Raw genomic sequence first — 18,245 nt, 5'->3', positions numbered from 1 at the left:
TGGCGCCACATGGCGTTTAGTTCAATTTATTTTCAATTTGATCTGTCTTCTCATCATACACTCACAACCTCACGTAAATAATTCAAAGTGTGCTTCCCCTCGATCTATTAAAGAGCTTACACAATGTAAATGCTTCTTACATGTTAATGCATCTGTAATAAACATGTAATAACATGACGCTGCCAGAGACTTCTGCTCAGAAGGATTTCAAGTTTGGTAACGAACCTATTCTTAACATTTTATTATACTTCTGCATTTTTATCAAGGTACGAAATTAAAATCAGAGTTTGTACTTGCATTGGATTATTATGTATTGCTCCTGTTGCTCTAAAGATTTTAATAATTATCCCATCAAAGCTTACAGAATAATCCATTTTTAACAGGACACAAGGAGCAACAATAACAACTTCAACCGAAACAAAAATTCTGCATTGTGGCCTATTGTTTTGAGAAAGGGTGACTAATGTACACATAGGTTTCTTACTGATTACTCAATGTCCAATCATCCCTCAGCATTACACCCTGAATAGTAACATCATTCTTTGGAATGACCAGCAAAGTTAACACAATTAAGTCACAACAGTATCACTATCTTATTGTCAGAGAGATACAATAAGTCAGCTCAATTTCAATGTGTTATTCACAGTGCCCTGACCAATGTGACAGCCTAACTATTTATTTTGAAGATTATATATTTAGTCAGTAAGAACGTGTTTATCTTAATCTCATTATGTTTATTATTCTCTTTTGTATGTGATTCTGTTTTGAACGATCAGTAAACAACCTCTGAATTAATCGTTTAATTGTAATTAATCAACCGTTGACCAATTTTTGAAAGATTTGCATTTGTCATTGTCAAACAGTCCATGCAGATTGTTCAGAGGCCTATAATAATAAATAATAATAATAATACATTTTGTTTGGCACTTTACATGGTAAAAACAAACAATATAAGCAACATCAAGAGATGACATAAAGGTAAGAAACAAAACAAAAACATAATGAAGTAGTATCACAGGTTAAACGCAGATTTAAATAAATGAGTTTTAAGTGCGGTTTTGAAAGTGGCGAGTGATGGAGTCTGTCTGAGGTGCTGAGGAGAGAGTTCCAGAGGGAGGCGGCAGCAATGGAGAAGGCCATCCTCCCAGGTCCGATGCTTGGACAGAGTAGGAGTAAGGAGTAAGGAGGGGCGAGGTTGTAAAGGGCTTCGTAGGTGATGAGGAGAATCTTGAACTGGATTATTTGCAGTATGGGGAGCCGGAAGTTTTGAAGGACTGGGGTGATGTGATCTCTGGTGCGGGAGTGAGAGAGCAGACAACAAACAAACAAACATAAACATAATGATCCAACTTTTCAATATGATCGCTTGGTATCTTGATCTGTGCGTGATTTTAAAGTTTAAACCCAAGAAAAAAAATAACATGGGCTTACAATTTTTTATTTAATTTGTTTGTTATAATGCCTCCCCTATCTCTCTTTGAAGACGTGGGGCAAGTTGTCCCAAAGCTATGATGGGAACTACAACTCCCAAGGATGCGCTTTCGCCGCCGGATGTTCGTGCTGCACACATTTGGCGCTGATCTATCCGGGTACTTTATTCACTGCTTCCTTTCGCGCCGGGTAACCGGAGAGCTGTGCGTCCATGTGCGCAGTGACTGGGAGCTGATAGACGTCTGAAATATAACAAATCCGAGCCGCAAACAGAGTTTTCGTGATGGATCCTGAGTCTTTGGTCGAGGCCCTTCGGGGGACGATGGACCCCATCCTACGGGAGGCCGCGGAGAGACAGTTGAACGAGGTACAGGTTGAGATTAGCCGTTAATGGTGATGGAGGTTGTGGTGTGGTCCTCGATCGGGCCTCGGCCGTTCACAACATCAAGATGGTGCGATCACGCAGACGGGGCTCCGCTGCTGCTGCTGAGACGTACCATGGGCGAGATACCAGGCCACAATACTTCCCATTGTGCCCTCGCTCATATCAACAGCGTGGCGCCACTTGTATTAATTCAATTGTGTTTTTATTTCGATGACACTCAGTGCAAGTAACCAACGTTAGCTTCTTCTTGAGCCAGCTGTATCGCTAATGCTAACCAGCTAGCTCAGATGAGATAACTACTTATTAGCTCGTCACCCACAGTTTCTGTTAAGTTTTGACTAATTTCGGAGCTGACACGACATGAGAATATGATGGCAGGTGTGTTGAATAGCAAGTGAAGCGGCCTGGGACGCAGGGTGTGTGCTAGTTATCGTATTTAACCACCGGATAGTTAGTCCTAGCTGTGCGGCTAATGTCAGCGAGCTAGCTTAGCTGGCTCGCTGAGAAGCCGCTACATAGCTGCTGCTCACGTGTCATTGTGACAAGCCCCGGAGTGATGATGACATTATACAACAACGCAATAACACTTTCGTGAACCAACTTTTTTCTTTCGCTTGCCAGAGCCACACTTACTTTGTAATGGGTGCCCTTTCATAGCTGCTTCGTAAAACACATAAATGTAGTTTTACGTGAGCCGAGCTCCACGTGAGCGGCTGTTAACCAAGTTAGCAGCCATGTCGTCCGAGCAACAGCCGGACTGTTTTAAAGTTGGGCTGTTTCTCATGTTATGTTTTCACTTTGAGTTTTTAGTACTTGGCGGAGCACTAGACTTTAGATTGTTTATCATATTTATAACGCTACTGTCTAAATTACCTCTCGGTCAGGTTCCAACGCTGAGATTGAGACTGGACTTACTTTGACTGTAACTTGAGGCGATGGGGTGCTCTGTCTTGTGTGACACATCATGTTATAGTTGAGGACAAATGAATAGTTTGATTAGTTTTCCATTTAAATGTTATTGTGGACTTCTTAAATATAACAACTTAACGCCTTCATGTCATGATTTCAAGTAATTTCCCCCCTAAAGGTATTTGTAGCTCTCAGATTTTGTTTTTATCACCTGTATTGATCATGGAAAATAAGTGCATACAGGGCCTTGCATTGTTTTGAAGCCCAATGTTGTGACTCTGTACAGTGGACAGTTAAATCACAGTACCATGATTAAGCTCCACGTTTTTCTATATCGGTGAATCTCTGTGACAGTTATCACAAACCAAGGCCTATTTGATTTTAATATATTAACACATTTTAGATGACCTTTTAGAATCCTGTCCCAGCACATGTGTTGAATATATTTTTCCCCTTCCTACATGTTTATTTTTGGCAGTGTAATTGTCTTGGTTTTTTTTTTTCCACCCACACTAACATTGATAGTAATGGCTCACTTGAATGCCATTGCTTGGAGAGTGTTCTTACACAGCTGGCTCGAGTTTTTCGAGTTGTGTACAGAACAAAGTCATATCTACTGGAGGAGGATGGAGTAAATCTGTTGGAGTGAATATTTTCTAAATACAGTGCTTTGCTTAGTCATAGCTCCGACTTTTTTTTTTTTTCATGGAAAATGGCCAGATAAAAAAATGAATACGGCTTGCCAAGATGTTGAGATTCATTACATTGTGTTTAAACAAATATGTTGCTAGACTTGAGCTGCACTGTGATATATTAGTCAACCCACATTTATCACCTTGACACCTTCTCGGCAACAACCAATTGCAGCTTTAGTTCTGTAAGGAGGCAATAACCCATAATTATACGTCCTGTAAATCTTATTTTAAGTTTACCACTTAATCATGATTAGCTTAGAAATACACACGGATTTGTAATGTTAAAAAACAGCTGCACTACTCTGGACCACAGCTTGTTAATGTGAGCATCTATTTTCATGAGTATTTAATTTGCCTGAGACACCTCACCGTTTTGAGGTGTGCTGGTGGTTTGTGATGGCACTTTTTTTTTTCATAATTAAAAATGCAACAAAGCACAACATCAATTTCAAAATATATAGCAATGTGATTGTGTGACACCTGTAAGCCAAACATTATGTACATTAAACTTGCCATGTCTAAAATACAACCTCCTGGCTTAATAACTCCAAGTAGGGTTCATGCAAAATAATATGAAATCTACTCTATACTAAACAGGATGAACAATTATATTCTTAATGTTTCAGTGTTTTATGACCAGTTTACATTCTGCTGTTCTCAATTCTGATTTTCAGGGTCACACCCAGGTAAACTTTGTGTCCACTCTGCTGCGTGTCACCATGTCTGATCAGCTGGATTTGCCCGTCAGGCAAGCAGGTGAGTCTCGATTAACAGTTCTGCAGTCTGTGAAAGATGCTCCAATATGGAACGTATAATCGCCTCTGCATATCTTATTCATGTTAAACGTTACAATGGTGATCCTTAAGATTTAAGTCCTGATTGATTTAGAATATCTATTTCTTTTACTGTGCTACTATGTGGCAGCACGCTTACTACTTTCAGCGAGAGACCGTGACTTAAAAGACATTTGTTTAAATTCAAATCTTCAAGATTGCACTTTTAAAAATAATCACAAAAAATATGGATTTATTCGCTGCTATCGGCTGGTAGCTTAAGGAGCGAGACCAGCACATCTTTACAGTCAACTGATTTGAGTTAAAGCTGAAGTGGAGATTCAACACAAACAGATTAAGGTTACGGTGCTGCCAGATTTGTCCTGTTAAACACATCGTACAGGGAAAGAGTTTTTAAGATGTATAGAAATAATTATTGGTGAAGCTGGGTGAATACTTCACCTTGTCGTCAATGCCCAAAACTCCAAAGCTTACAAGAAATGTGGTGCAAAATAACACTTATTTCACTGTGACTTGCCACTTTATTCTACATTTGATCAGATTGCATTATATGAGAAATAGACTAGATATTTTGCATGATCCCAAGTTAAATAGGTCACTTATATAATGGTATCTGAAAAGATCATTTAGCCATGTTACATGATTCACACTTGTGTTTTTGTGTGGCTAAAGTGCCTCACTGAAGAGCAGTGGACATGTGGAATCGGTTAAATATAGCTTGTTTTGCTTCAGTCAAAAACTGCTCTGTGAGGAAAGTTTCATAGGAGGGAAAAATAAGTGTTCAAAGTGAAAATCATGACAAGTTGTTGCAGAAATTACAAGGCATCTGCATTGTTGTGTCAACCTAAGAGTATTTGTAATTTGCTGGTACCGCTACCAGCAAATGAAGCTGTTACAGACCTGTGCGATGGTGTAATTCATTACTTTTCCATCTGTAGGAAAAATGTCTTGACAGTGTTTAAAGCAGAATATGGGAGGAACAGCTCCACGTTGCAGTGATGCTGTTCTGAATAATATCACAAGTGAAGCTTATGACAAATGTATGGAAGCCCGAAAAAGACAAGATTCAAACTGTTTTTTTTAATATCGTTATCTCAAGATCAAGTGTTAATTTTGTCATCTCAAAAAAACAAGTGTTATCTCGATAGAGAAATCAAAGTTTTTTTTTATTTTTGTATTACTATTCCTGTTTAGATCCATTTAGCTGACGCTAGATTAATTCAAACAGCTCAAATCAAGCTGACAGTAGGAACTCGGTGAAGTTGGCAGAGAATGGCAAGCGGATCCTTTAAGGGATAATTTGTGACTGTCCGTTAAATAAGGTGTTACTAACTGGATTATATATATATATATATATATATTATATATAATTTTTTTTTTTTTAAATTTATTTCAAAAGAAGTATACAATGTTGCCTGTATCCCTCCATGCATTAAAAAGAAAATGCCACCAAATTGTGAGGTTAATGTCTTTTTGTTTTGCTGGCCAATGACTGAAACATTTGAGTTAAAGACTTCTCTGACTACATACAAACACTAAATCAATTATGAGGTTTTCCATAGTAAAAGCCACACATTTCTACTGTGAAACAGCTACATGTATGAACACTATAAAAACACATTGCTTCATATTTTCAGGACATCTCTCACTACATGCATACAGAAATTACTTAAAATATGTAGCCAATTAATGGTAGAAATATTGGCACTTTAATCTTTACATTTATACAAATTATTGATCTTGTGTTGTGAGATTTCTTCAATTCAATTGTGAGTCATCCAAAATAATTCATTACATTTTTATTTTACAGCAACCAAAAATCTAATAATGACTTTTCCCTCGTGCTATTTTCTTATTATTTTACATAGGGTACAGGTAACAGGTTTTGTAATTGTAAATATCAATTTAATCTTACTTCCATATATGTATTTTGTAAGTACTCTTGACACCTTATTTTGAAAACCAGACAAAGTCACATGAGTATCGTTCTATTAACATCACCAAGTCCGTCGCCAGCTGTCAGCATCTTGGACTGTATATAGTTTTTGTATACAATCTTTTTATATGCAGACTCCTTCACAGTTTATGGTCTGCTACATTGGGCCGATTTAGTGTCTGTATTTGGTTGCACTACAACTTAAGCCTCAGCTGATTGGACCGTGGAGATGCCAATGACTGCAGTCATCTATGCCTGCTGGCATTGTAAGTAATGAGAAGAAACAACCCTTTTGTTTACTTGTGACAACATTGATTATATCGTTATCCCGTGATATTTAAAAATACATGTTTGAATCATGTCTGTTTATGGCTTCCGTTCAAACGTACCTTTACTTAATCAATACACAAAGGTCAGTAGGATTGTCATGCATGTAGCTCCTTTCTGGCTTAATGTTGGAAAGCAGGCCACTTTGCAATCATCATTTTATTTGATTGGCACTTATACATATTTTCAGTGAATAAATGATCAAATGCATTCATCAAAGTGGTTTTATAACAGACCGCACAATTTAATGTGTGTTTGAGTTGTTTTTTAATTGGTATTGGCAGCATGTACAGGACATGTTTTGAGACCTTTGTTGCCAAATGTTTTTTTTTCCATTCCTCTTAATTGTTTGTGTGATAGCGGTGTAACGGTAATGACAGTTGCTTGGGGTGCCAGCTAGGTCGGTGCCTAACAATGTTTCTTCAGGGTTGGAGTCGTTATTTGTCCTTTTTAAAGTCAACCGCACACAGGGCTCAAGTATAGAGGATAATAATCACACATATTGAACCCTCCAAGGTACATTTCCCAAAAGCAAAATATTTAGCATCGGCCACCAAACAATTACACACCACAACAGAGTTCGCTCAAAATGCATCCATTTGTATTTAACAGATCAGGGGCAGGCACAACAATACACATAGTGAAATAACACACAATTACCCAAAGTCTATTCCAGGATCTCCCGGTAGCGCGCACTTTATAATCCTCAAACAAGCTGACGGACGTAAAACCTCCGATCGTAAGCTCCGTACACCACTGCTCTTTTCCCCTTTTTGCGCTGCCCCACATTTCCGCTTTTGGGGGGGGGGGGGGGGGGGGGGGGTCGGGGAGTTAGCAGGATAGGTCGTGAGGTAGAGATTACAGATCGCTACAGCGGAAAGGACTTTGACCTCTTTTTTTTTTTAAACTCATCATGCCAAGCAAACAAACGATATATTCATCATAGTTACGTGGGTTAATTGAGACGTTATGATCATGTATAACTTACTCTTTAACGCATTTGGTTCCCATGTTTGATTAGATTAGTTTTAAGTGATTTGTGCCGATATTGGCTTTGGTGGGGATATAAAAAAAAAACTTCAGCTCATTGTTGGTGTAATGTTGTTTGCGCACAATGCGTGATTTTAAAATGATGTATACGGTTATTTTAAATAGTTAGTTCACAACAGCCTCAATCCCTACTGTTTTGATACGTTTCTACTTCTGGAATGGAGTTGCAGTTTATTAAAGTTAACAAACACAAATTATTCAGCTGTTATGTTAGAGAATAGCAAATCTGAATGGCTGAATTTGATAAGCACTACTGTTATCATGCTTGAAGTCGGTGTTTCACCTTCATTAATGGCCTATTTTAGTTTTAATTACATTGTTCAACCATATCAGGCTTGTAGCAGTATTTTTTCAGTTAGAATTAGTTTTCCTCCTGTCCATGACTCTAATTCATATGACTGATTATTCGTGGCTTTGCAGTGTTGAGTGATAGTGTAGTTTGGTCATAGGCAAAGGGGGAGAGGGTTTATGCTCGGTCAGCATTGATAGGCTGGATTATGATTGCCTCGATAGCAGTGTAGACATTTGTGTCAGCAGTCTGACGTTCGCCAACCAGACCTCACTTTTCCCTCAGACACTTCTCCCTGCGAGCAACTGAACTCACAGCGGGGCCCACATTGTAAATGTGAACCCAGCTCACACCCTTGTGCCACATTCAAAACTACTGAAATACAGATGGAAGAATTTACTGTCTTGATGAAGTAAATTCAGTCAATACGATACACCATGTATGGTTTTAAAAAATCCACTTAAATGTACACGCATCCAAATCACTTGATGTATACAATACGTTGCACATGAGGAACGTTTATCTCCAGCCTTTTAATAATTAAAAAAAAGAGTATGTATGTGTACATAATGTCTTGCTGTTAAAGAGCTGATCCTTGTGCTATTCTGTCTAGGTGTGATTTACCTTAAGAACATGATAACTCAGCACTGGAGTGATGGTGACGGTTCAGGCACAGAAACTCCCGTAAATAACATCCCTGATGAGGACAGGCTGTTCATTCGAGACAACATAGTGGAGGCCATTATCCACTCCCCCGAGCGCATCAGGTAACAACACAAACCCTGCTGGTTGAGTAGAGTGAGAGGCGCTCGGGAGATTTGGTTTTTCCATCTATGTTCCCTACTGGTCACTCTTTTCCACTTTGCATATAGTATTTTCGTTTTACACAATCAAAACATTAATTTTTTTACTTTTCAGAGTCCAGTTGACGACATGTATCCACCACATGATCAAGCATGACTACCCTGGCAAGTGGACGACCATCGTGGACAAGATTGGCTTCTACCTGCAGTCAGACAACAGTGCAGGATGGCTGGGCATCTTGCTCTGCCTTTACCAGCTTGTCAAAAACTATGAGTAAGTCAGGGTTCTCGATCTTAATTTGATATTGTATTAGAACACGTGACATTGTGCTTGTGTGGCTGATGTAACCCGTGTGTGAAATAGATATAAGAAACCAGAAGAGCGTCAACCTCTGGTGGCTGCCATGCACATCTTCATGCCCATGCTGAAAGAACGCTTTATCCAGCTGCTCCCTGACCACTCCAGTGACTCTGTCCTCATACAAAAACAGATCTTCAAAATCCTCTATGCCCTCTTCCAGGTAAAGTTACAGCTCATGGCATTGTCTCTTAAGGGGGGTTAAGGAAGAATAAAGCCCTGTGTTTGTCTTTTTCTTAATAAAGACGTGTCTTAAAAAGTTTTTCAACCAGTAGCCGCTCTCAGACACATTGTTCAATGATATGCCATTATTTGGTTTCTCTGTATGAAATGTACGGAGGTGGAATGAGATGGGAACGTTTTTCCGTTGCTGAGCTGGCAGCAAAGGTAGTTGCCGAGCCAATGTCTTTGTGGAACTTGACGGCCAGAACGGGTGTGAAGTTTTGACGTTATTTGTGCGTCCCACACAAAAACACGTTAGCAGCAGTTAGCAACAGCGAACCAGAATGACAACGACGTGGCGAGACAATAAGGTCCTTCCGTGCAAAGAACAAGATCAACCAGTAGATGACAGAAACATTTAAGGTGCAGCCACTGCCCAATGTGTACGTTATACCTTACACTAGACCAGTTCTTCAAAACAAGAGCGCAACATTGAGCATGAATTGTGAGTGGCCATATCAAACCGGCAACCCCGTTTTAAAAAGATTTGGAGTGGAAGGTCGGCTCATTGCAGCCGCTTGTACTGATAAAACTTGATGGCTCACACATATCTGCAATTTGTTTGCATTGTTCATTTTATTTTTTTTCTGATGGAGCAATCTGATTTACTTGAAAGTGATTGCAATTTTCTTTATTTTATTTGAAAAAGCACAGATGGAGTCACAACATATTTATTTCAATAACAAATTCAGCATTAACCATTTTGTTACAATTTTGTTGGGACGGTGGGGCATTACCTTTATTCAAGTGGGGCGTGACAAAAACAAGTTTGAGAGATTGAGAACCACTGCACGAGATGCTGGTGCTGTCATGTTAAACATCAGCCCTCTTTTTCTCCTGGTATGCGGGCGTGCTATCTGAAATCTCACACTGGGCAGGCATTATGTGGCCATTGTTTGGTTCAGTGTGGAAAGAAAAAAAGTGCAGTATTACTTAATCTGTGTTTTTAAAAGCACAACTTATTTTAATACAATAAGTATTTTATTATTAAATCTGTGATGCCCCCTTTTTGGTGTGAACAGTCCTAAAAAAGACTTTCTTGTTCATCTCCACAGTACAACCTCCCCCTGGAACTCATCAACAGGCAGAACCTGACTGAGTGGATGGAGATCCTGAAGACAGTCGTGGATAGAGATGTGCCTCCGGTAAGGGCGCAACATTAATTCATACTGCACCAATATTGCCAATTACTCTTTACAAAAGATTTGTTCCAAAATGTAAACATTTCAGTGATACCAGTTAGACCAAAATAGTTTGTTTTTGGTCCGTGCAGGAGACGATGCAGATAGATGAAGATGAGCGACCTGAGCTGCCATGGTGGAAGTGTAAGAAGTGGGCCCTTCACATCTTGGCTCGTTTGTTTGAGAGGTAAAATCCAATAATCTTTCTCTTACTTTTTATTTCATTTTTTTTATTAGTAAAATGTAAAAACATGTTTAACGTTTGCTATATTAAACCCTCTTTGCAGGTATGGAAGCCCAGGCAACACAACAAAAGAGTATGCCGAGTTTGCTGAACTTTTCCTCAAGGAATATGCAGTTCCTGCTCAACAGGTAAGAACTTCAGAAGACGTAATGTAAACAGCAGCTCCAGTCAGACTGAACTGTGTCTTTTCGAAGTGCATCTCACAAGTGTGTAAGGAATTTCTTTGTACATCTGTCTACTAGGTGCTGCTGAAAGTCTTATACCAGTACAAGGAAAAGCAATATGTGGCTCCCAGAGTGCTCCAACAGACACTCAACTACATCAACCAGGGCATAGCACATGCTCTGACGTGGAGAAACCTCAAACCACACATCCAGGTACTAATAAAGCATGTCTAAATATCCTTGTGACACATCTTGGATGGTAGCTGTGCAGTAACACTATTGTACACATTTATTTTGATAGACTGGTTGTCACCAGTAGAAGCATGAAGCTAAAGTGCTGCCAATACGTACCGTTTCAGCCCACTGATGAAAGAAACTAGTCACCTGACATCAACATCACTCCTTGATTGTGACTTTTATTTTGTGTTTTTCAGGGCATCATTCAGGATGTGGTCTTCCCCCTAATGTGTTACACAGATAGTGATGAGGAACTGTGGCAAGAGGATCCTTATGAGTACATCCGCATGAAGTTTGGTAAGAAAAGAAAGTTGATGCCTGCTATTCAAAAATATTATCAACGTGCACCTGTGATGGTTAACCATTTTTCCAATCTCTGCTCTCTCCTTAGACGTATTTGAGGACTTCATCTCTCCAACAACAGCGGCCCAGACGCTCCTCTTCACTGCCTGCAACAAGAGGAAAGAGGCCAGTTGAAATTAATTTGTTGTTAATTTCTTCGAAAGCTTTGAAACTGTTTGAAAAACTAGCCCTACAGTTCATATTTGTTGACGCCTAATCCGGTGTGCTCTTGCTGTGTTTAGGTGCTGCAAAAGACGATGGGCTTCTGCTACCAGATTCTTACTGATCCCGCCTCTGACCCCAGGAAAAAGGATGGTGCCCTCCACATGATTGGCTCTTTGGCTGAAATCCTGCTGAAGGTAAATACTTTTCAACCAACCCTGTTGGCACTACCTCTTGCAGAAGTTGGTTTAGCTATGGGCACTTAGAGATAGTGAAAGCTATTGTGCCTGCACAGTTGTAGCATGGAAGACTATTCACCTAGAGTTGGTGTGTTTTAACAGTTCACAATTCCCTCTAATATCTATTTTATATTGCTGTGAAAACACCTCTTTCAAACAACTGTATTGTTTCTCGCAAAGAAATGATTTTAAATTTTTTTTTTTTACTCAGTAGACCCTGAACGCACCACAATGTGACTCTTGCAGCCTTTGTTAGCATTAGTTTTTAGCTCTGTTATTTTGCACAGCAGGACTGCGAACGCCAATGTTAACTAGTTCTTCTCCTGCCGATTTCAACTCAAGTTTGTCATTCTTAATGTGGCATTAAAAAACAGGGTGCGTTCCCTCACATTTGTTCGTGCTGCGGTTTTGAGTGTTTTTTTATTTATTTATCTTGTGCCAGTCAATGCATTAAACATGCAGGATACTTGATGTGTTTGACTGCCTTGTGAAACTTGACAGTTTGTATTTATTTCTCTGCACAGAAAAAGATTTATAAGGACCAGATGGAGTTCATGCTGCAGAATCACGTCTTCGCCCTGTTCCGCAGTGAACTGGGCTACATGAGAGCCAGAGTAAGTGATCATGCCCCAACAGGCAGACCTGAGATTTAGCATTACTGAATGAAGTCGCTTTGAATTAAAACAAACTTGTGTTATTGTCTTAGTTCTTAGAGTTTATTTTCCTCAACCTCTGTTTTCACACAGGCCTGCTGGGTGCTGCATTACTTCTGTGAGGTGAAGTTCAAAAGTGACCAGAACCTGCAGACCGCTCTTGAGCTGACTCGCCTTTGTTTAATCAATGACAACGAGATGCCAGTTAAGGTTGAGGCTGCTATTGCCCTGCAGGTTCTCATCAGCAACCAGGAGAAAGGTGAGAAGTTATGCCGCTGGTGTTTAACTGACTGCTTTTTACAAAATAGTTTTTTTCGATGAATGTTTAAGTTTGTTGTTCTCTTTGAGTGTCTGAATTAACTTGTGTGTTATTCTTTAGCCAAAGAATACATCACACCCTTTATCCGGCCAGTGATGCAGGCACTCCTGCACATTGTCAGGGAAACGGAAAACGATGACCTAACCAATGTCATACAGAAGATGATTTGTGAATACAGTGAGGAGGTGACTCCAATTGCAGTGGAGATGACACAGCACTTGGTAAGTGCAAGCACTAAAGACGCTACATGTTGATGTCGTCATTTCACATAATACCATCCTTGAATGCCTTAATAAACTTCCCCATGGCTGTAATGTCTGAGAACTGCAATCCTAGAAACAAAAACAAATGTTGAAAATGATCTATACTGCTTGCATAAAAGCCTCTTCGTTTAGATGAAGTAAAGGCAACTAAGATAATACTGATCTGATCTGATTAAACCAAAAATAAACTGATCAGTTTTCTCCAAGCCTAATGTGCCTGAGAATAATAACTAAATATCCAAGTTAGGGTACCAGGAATATAATTGCCAGAAAATATTCTTGCTTTTCTTCTCTTAAAATGATGAAGAGCTGCTTTTAACTGCAGTCTCAGAAAGTGACTGGTGAGCTCAATGTATGGTGATGTCACATGCGTATCCTCTATTTTGCTTTTAAGAGAAAGCTATGATCACATTTAGTAGGTTTGCCTTGTTTTATTTATTAATTAAACTATTTATTCTATAAAAAATGTTTTGAATGAAATAGTTGTCCTACCTGTTGGTAAAATGTATGAATACATTAAGTCCAAAGACACAATTATAATAGTCTGTTTGCTCTGTCAGGCTATGACGTTCAACCAGGTGATTCAGACAGGCCCTGATGAGGAGGGAGGAGATGACAAGGCAGTGACAGCCATGGGCATCCTCAACACCATTGACACATTGCTAAGTGTGGTGGAGGACCACAAAGAGGTAAGCAGCATAGCCACTAAGCGTGCTGCCTACACACGCTCGCACGCACACACTTCAAGCTGATCTCGGTGCGAGTTCCTCTGCAGAAGCAGCTCTGGTCTGCTGCAGCGTTCCTGCCAACACACTTCAGCCACCCACCAACTCCTGGGAACACACTCTGTTCTCACTGTGTTCAAAATGACTCAGAGGCTGAGGCAGATGCTAGATATAGTGCCACCATGTCTGCTAAAACAGAGTGCTAGTGCTCGAAGCCATTGGATTTGACCAAGCACCACTTTACACTGAGGGTAATTCATTTCTTATCAATTCAACGGTTTAGGTTTCAGAGATGGTCAGTATATGTCACTTCACTAAAAATCATTTAAATAATTTTTATTTGACCAATATACAGGGAAATATAACCTGTTTAATTGGACATAACAGGATTGACACCAGGTATACAAAACAACATTAATGAAGAAGAGGTGCTTGTCGTCATTGCTTCTAGTAGATTTGACTCAAAATGTAGTACGTTTGGTTAGTTATTAATATAATATATAATCTTATACAACATTCAGTTGTATACAGTGACATTACAAACATTTGGTTAAAATATGCTTTAAAACAGTTTGAAGTGGTTGGTAGCATACTGTGTATGCATCATTACACATTAACATTAGTTATGAGGTATTTTCAGACGGAAAGGCTCTGTTTGTGTGCAAGAAAAGAGCTGCCATCTACCGAGTTATGTTGATCAAATCCTCACTACCTTTAACACTTGTGCTGTTTCAGATCACCCAGCAGCTGGAGGGCATCTGTCTGCAGGTGATTGGCACTGTCCTGCAGCAGCATGTACTGGGTAAGCAGGTCCTTCCTGTGTTTCCTCATTCCACCAGCATGTCTACCTGCCTTTAGAGACAATATATTGATAAACAGACTTTATTTACCTCCAGTGACTCACTTGTCTTGACCTTTTTTCTTTTCCTAGAGTTCTACGAGGAGATCTTGTCCTTGGCTCACAGCCTGACCTGCCAGCAGGTGTCGGCACAGATGTGGCAGCTCCTTCCACTAGTGTATGAAGTCTTCCAGCAAGATGGTTTTGACTACTTCACAGGTATGTGTTTGGCTAAGAACCAGATTTGACATTGTGAAATAAAAAGGATCATAGGTACCGGAGCCATGCTCTGTAAGAGACAATTGTCCATAATGTTTTGCTGTAAACTCAGCTGATATAAATGTTTCTGTTTCAGATATGATGCCGCTTCTTCACAACTATGTCACAGTTGACACAGATACACTCTTATCTGACACCAAATACCTGGAGATCATCTATAGCATGTGCAAGAAGGTACAATGATGCATTTTACAATACAATATGTAACTAATTATTTGAGGTGATGTATGAGGAGATTTACTTAAGCCTGTCACTTCACTCAGGTCCTGACGGGTGATCCTGGCGAGGACCCAGAGTGCCATGCAGCCAAGCTACTGGAGGTTATCATTCTGCAGTGCAAAGGTCGAGGCATTGACCAGGTCAGGATCTAACGAATTCACAACCCAAACTAGTTGACTGAAAAGATACAACGATAAAGATTTGAGTATTTTAATGTCAGGAGTTTCTGCAATACTTTGAGTCTAATTTTTTGGATGATAATCTTAATGGCAAGTTTATCTTCAATAGAGCAAAACTGTCTGTCGTTGCAGGTTGTGCCGTTGTTTGTGGCTGCTGCATTGGAGCGTTTGACGCGGGAGGTGAAGACCAGCGAGCTAAGGACTATGTGCCTGCAGGTGGCTATTGCCGCACTTTACTACAGCCCCCCTCTTCTCCTCAACACTCTGGAGAACCTTCGCTTTCCAAACAACACTGAGCCGATCACTAACCACTTCATAACCCAGTGGCTCAAAGATGTTGACTGCTTCCTTGGGTAAGAGTTTTACGAGTATTTCAATAATGCACTATAGTACACCCAGTTCTGACAGTTAAAACAGTTAACGCTTCCTAAATCTCCCAATAAATGTATTGAGCCTGGTATTAATCACAAACACTAGTCATGTTCAATTTCATACTTTTCAAACTATGGCTGAGCTATTAGTCATTTCTTTGGCCACTAATATTTTGATGATGACAAATGCTGATCTCTGGGACTCTTTGTCAGTCAACTAGTAAGATGAACTGTTATCAGAAATGCCACTAAGTTGTTGTTCCCCTTGCTCCCCTCAGCCTTCATGACAGGAAGATGTGCATTCTTGGAATTTGTGCTCTCATTGACCTCGAGCACAGGCCTCAGGCTGTCAACCTGGTGGCCATCCAGCTTCTCCCAGCCGCCATCCTTCTGTTCAATGGCCTCAAGAGGGCGTATGCCTGTCGAGCAGAGCATGAGAATGACGAGGATGATGATGATGAAGATGGGGAAGACGAGGATGACAACGGTAGGGCATTAATGTTGATGTATTCAGTGTTGTATCAGCCAAGTTCAGTATTACTCTGCAAGGTGAGTTAAGTGTATAAGGTGTTCCCTTAACTCTGATTGAAAGTAGCCGAACTGGGCAGTGACGAGGATGACATTGATGAAGAAGGCCAGGAATACCTGGAGATGCTGGCAAAGCAGGCGGGAGAGGATGGAGATGACGAAGACTGGGAGGAGGATGACGCTGAGGAGACGGCACTTGAGGGTTACACTACAGCTGTAGATGATGAAGACAACCTAGTGGACGAGTATCAGATCTTCAAAGCCATACTACAGAGTAAGACGGCAACCTCTTGCAAATGAAATTGAAATGGCTCAATAGACGAGTATCAATCACTAATCTCACTTTACTGTGATGCAGATATCCAGAGCCGTGACCCAGCATGGTACCAGGCGATAACACAGTCCCTTGACGAGGATCAAGGCAAACACCTTCAGGACATTGGCACACTTGCAGACCAGAGACGGGCAGCACATGGTGAGCGCCTGCTGAGACTGCAATCCAAATTTCCAATTAAACTCTGATGCGGCACTTCAGTCTGACAATAAAGCAAATTATTTTTTACATGCTATTTCCTGCTTTCTTTTCTTGGGTTCCGTTTTGTTTTTTGTTTTCATTCAAAATGTTCTTATGAATGCAATTTCATCTAACATTTACCTGGGATTAAAAGAACTATATTAATTACAGCCTTTATCAAACTACACTATACAGTCTAGCATGTTGCAATCGGCCACCGTTGTGCCTTTTTATGGGCACCGAGATATGAATCTGGGAGGATACAAAAAAATCATAAAAGAAAATAAATGTTTGTTGAAATCCAAGTTCAGTTGTAAAATGCCAATACACTGTGGATTGTCCTGCCTGCATGGCTTTTGTCAACGCTTGTGGCCTAGGGTCTAGGGTCTGTCGATGAACCGCAGTGTCCAGTGTTTGAGTCTGTTGTTCCCAATCTCGCTCTTATTCCTGTTATCTGTCTGACGAATAATAAAGTCATAAAATGCCCGAAAATGCGTTGGATCACATTGTGTGGCATGTAGTCTTGTCTCCAAATTCTGTTCCTGTGTTCTGTGGACAGGGATGCAGGGGAAAGATTTAAAAGCTTTATTCATGTGACAACATGCTGTCTGTCTTGGACTGTCTGACCGTAACGATGGCCAACTTTTAGGGGTGGTCTAGCACCAGCTGTGTATGTGAGCAGTAAACAAGACTTCCCGTCAGGAAACCGCTTTCTTTTCTTCACGTTTGTGATTTTTAAGCACTGTTGCTTGTTATCTTATTGCAGAATCCAAGATGATCGAGAAACACGGCGGGTACAAGTTCACAGCGCCAGTGGTGCCATCTACTTTCAACTTTGGAGGCACTGCTCCAGGAATGAATTGAGTCATCCGTTCTACTTTTTATTACTCTGTGACTGATTGTAGTGAAGTGAAAAAAAGCTTGTGTTGTTCCCTTAAGTAGTGGTTCCAGAACTGGTTCTTCTCAGTCATTCTTCAATCTGTCAAATGGGAAATAGCACCAGAAGATGTGAGAAAGCAACTAAAATGCAACCAATGGCTGGGGAAAACAAACCAAGAACTTGAGCACGATGGAAGAGAAGAAGCTCTGAACAACGTTGTCTTCTGGAGCCCTTTGTGGTGGGGATACCATGACGGCAACTCTTTTTTGTTTTGTTTCCCACTTAAACAAATTTGGGGGTTAATGGTTAGAAATTGATGATGGGACTAAATATTTCATTATCACTGTTGTGGCCAAATGGCCGTAATAAGATTATACCTCTGGTAGTGGTGATATCTACATTATTTTCTGCATAAACAAACACTCATGTTTATGTACATACAAGCCAAGGTTATTGATTTTTCAAGTAGCCTTGAAAAACAACCAGAGGCATTTGTAAGGTGTTAACAGCTGTGTTCATATGTAGCATATTGGATACTTCATAGCACTATGTGATGCCTGATCTCTGTAAATTAATGACTAGCACTTTCATATTGTTCAGGTCTCCTAGCCTTCTGTATCAGACTGCAAATTTTTTAAATTGAAGACTATTTAAAATGATAAACAGCTGTAACTTTGTTACTTTGCAAGCGACTTCTGTAATGGCTGGT

At 40.1% G+C, this 18,245-nt stretch overlaps 1 protein-coding gene across 2 annotated transcripts; it reads left to right on the top strand.

The window, feature by feature from the left end:
• Positions 1 to 1,590: 1,590 nt before the first annotated feature.
• On the top strand, positions 1,591 to 18,228 carry ipo7 (importin 7). Of its 2 annotated transcripts, none has more exons than XM_034559696.1 (25): positions 1,591 to 1,798; positions 4,095 to 4,176; positions 8,430 to 8,583; positions 8,735 to 8,893; positions 8,984 to 9,140; positions 10,255 to 10,344; positions 10,473 to 10,567; positions 10,668 to 10,752; positions 10,867 to 11,001; positions 11,223 to 11,322; positions 11,417 to 11,493; positions 11,610 to 11,726; positions 12,293 to 12,382; positions 12,515 to 12,680; positions 12,801 to 12,961; positions 13,564 to 13,692; positions 14,464 to 14,530; positions 14,660 to 14,785; positions 14,922 to 15,019; positions 15,109 to 15,204; positions 15,376 to 15,596; positions 15,893 to 16,101; positions 16,210 to 16,416; positions 16,501 to 16,617; positions 17,423 to 18,228. In XM_034559696.1, exons 1-25 carry the CDS (start codon positions 1,715 to 1,717, stop codon positions 17,518 to 17,520), a joined length of 3,120 nt encoding a protein of 1,039 aa, XP_034415587.1. In that variant the 5' UTR covers positions 1,591 to 1,714; the 3' UTR covers positions 17,521 to 18,228. The 2 variants fall into 2 exon arrangements, with proteins under 2 accessions (XP_034415587.1, XP_034415577.1); XM_034559686.1 differs by having other exon boundaries at positions 16,207 to 16,416.
• The last annotated feature ends 17 nt before the right edge of the window (positions 18,229 to 18,245 follow it).

Source organism: Cyclopterus lumpus, chromosome 3 (assembly GCF_009769545.1).
Source record: "Cyclopterus lumpus isolate fCycLum1 chromosome 3, fCycLum1.pri, whole genome shotgun sequence".
NCBI lineage: Eukaryota > Metazoa > Chordata > Actinopteri > Perciformes > Cyclopteridae > Cyclopterus > Cyclopterus lumpus.
Note: the sequence above shows the minus strand (reverse complement) of the source record. Positions and strands in the feature narration are given on the sequence as shown.

What these genes read in the sequence shown, in the direction of transcription:
- ipo7 (XM_034559686.1), top strand. Translation starts at nt 1,715, where the DNA reads ATGGATCCTGAGTCTTTGGTCGAGGCCCTTCGGGGGACGATGGACCCC. An exon ending in CACTCCCCCGAGCGCATCAG is followed by an intron (nt 8,584 to 8,734) that starts GTAACAACACAA and finishes TTTACTTTTCAG; the next exon opens with AGTCCAGTTGACGACATGTA. An exon ending in TTGGCTCGTTTGTTTGAGAG is followed by an intron (nt 10,568 to 10,667) that starts GTAAAATCCAAT and finishes CCCTCTTTGCAG; the next exon opens with GTATGGAAGCCCAGGCAACA.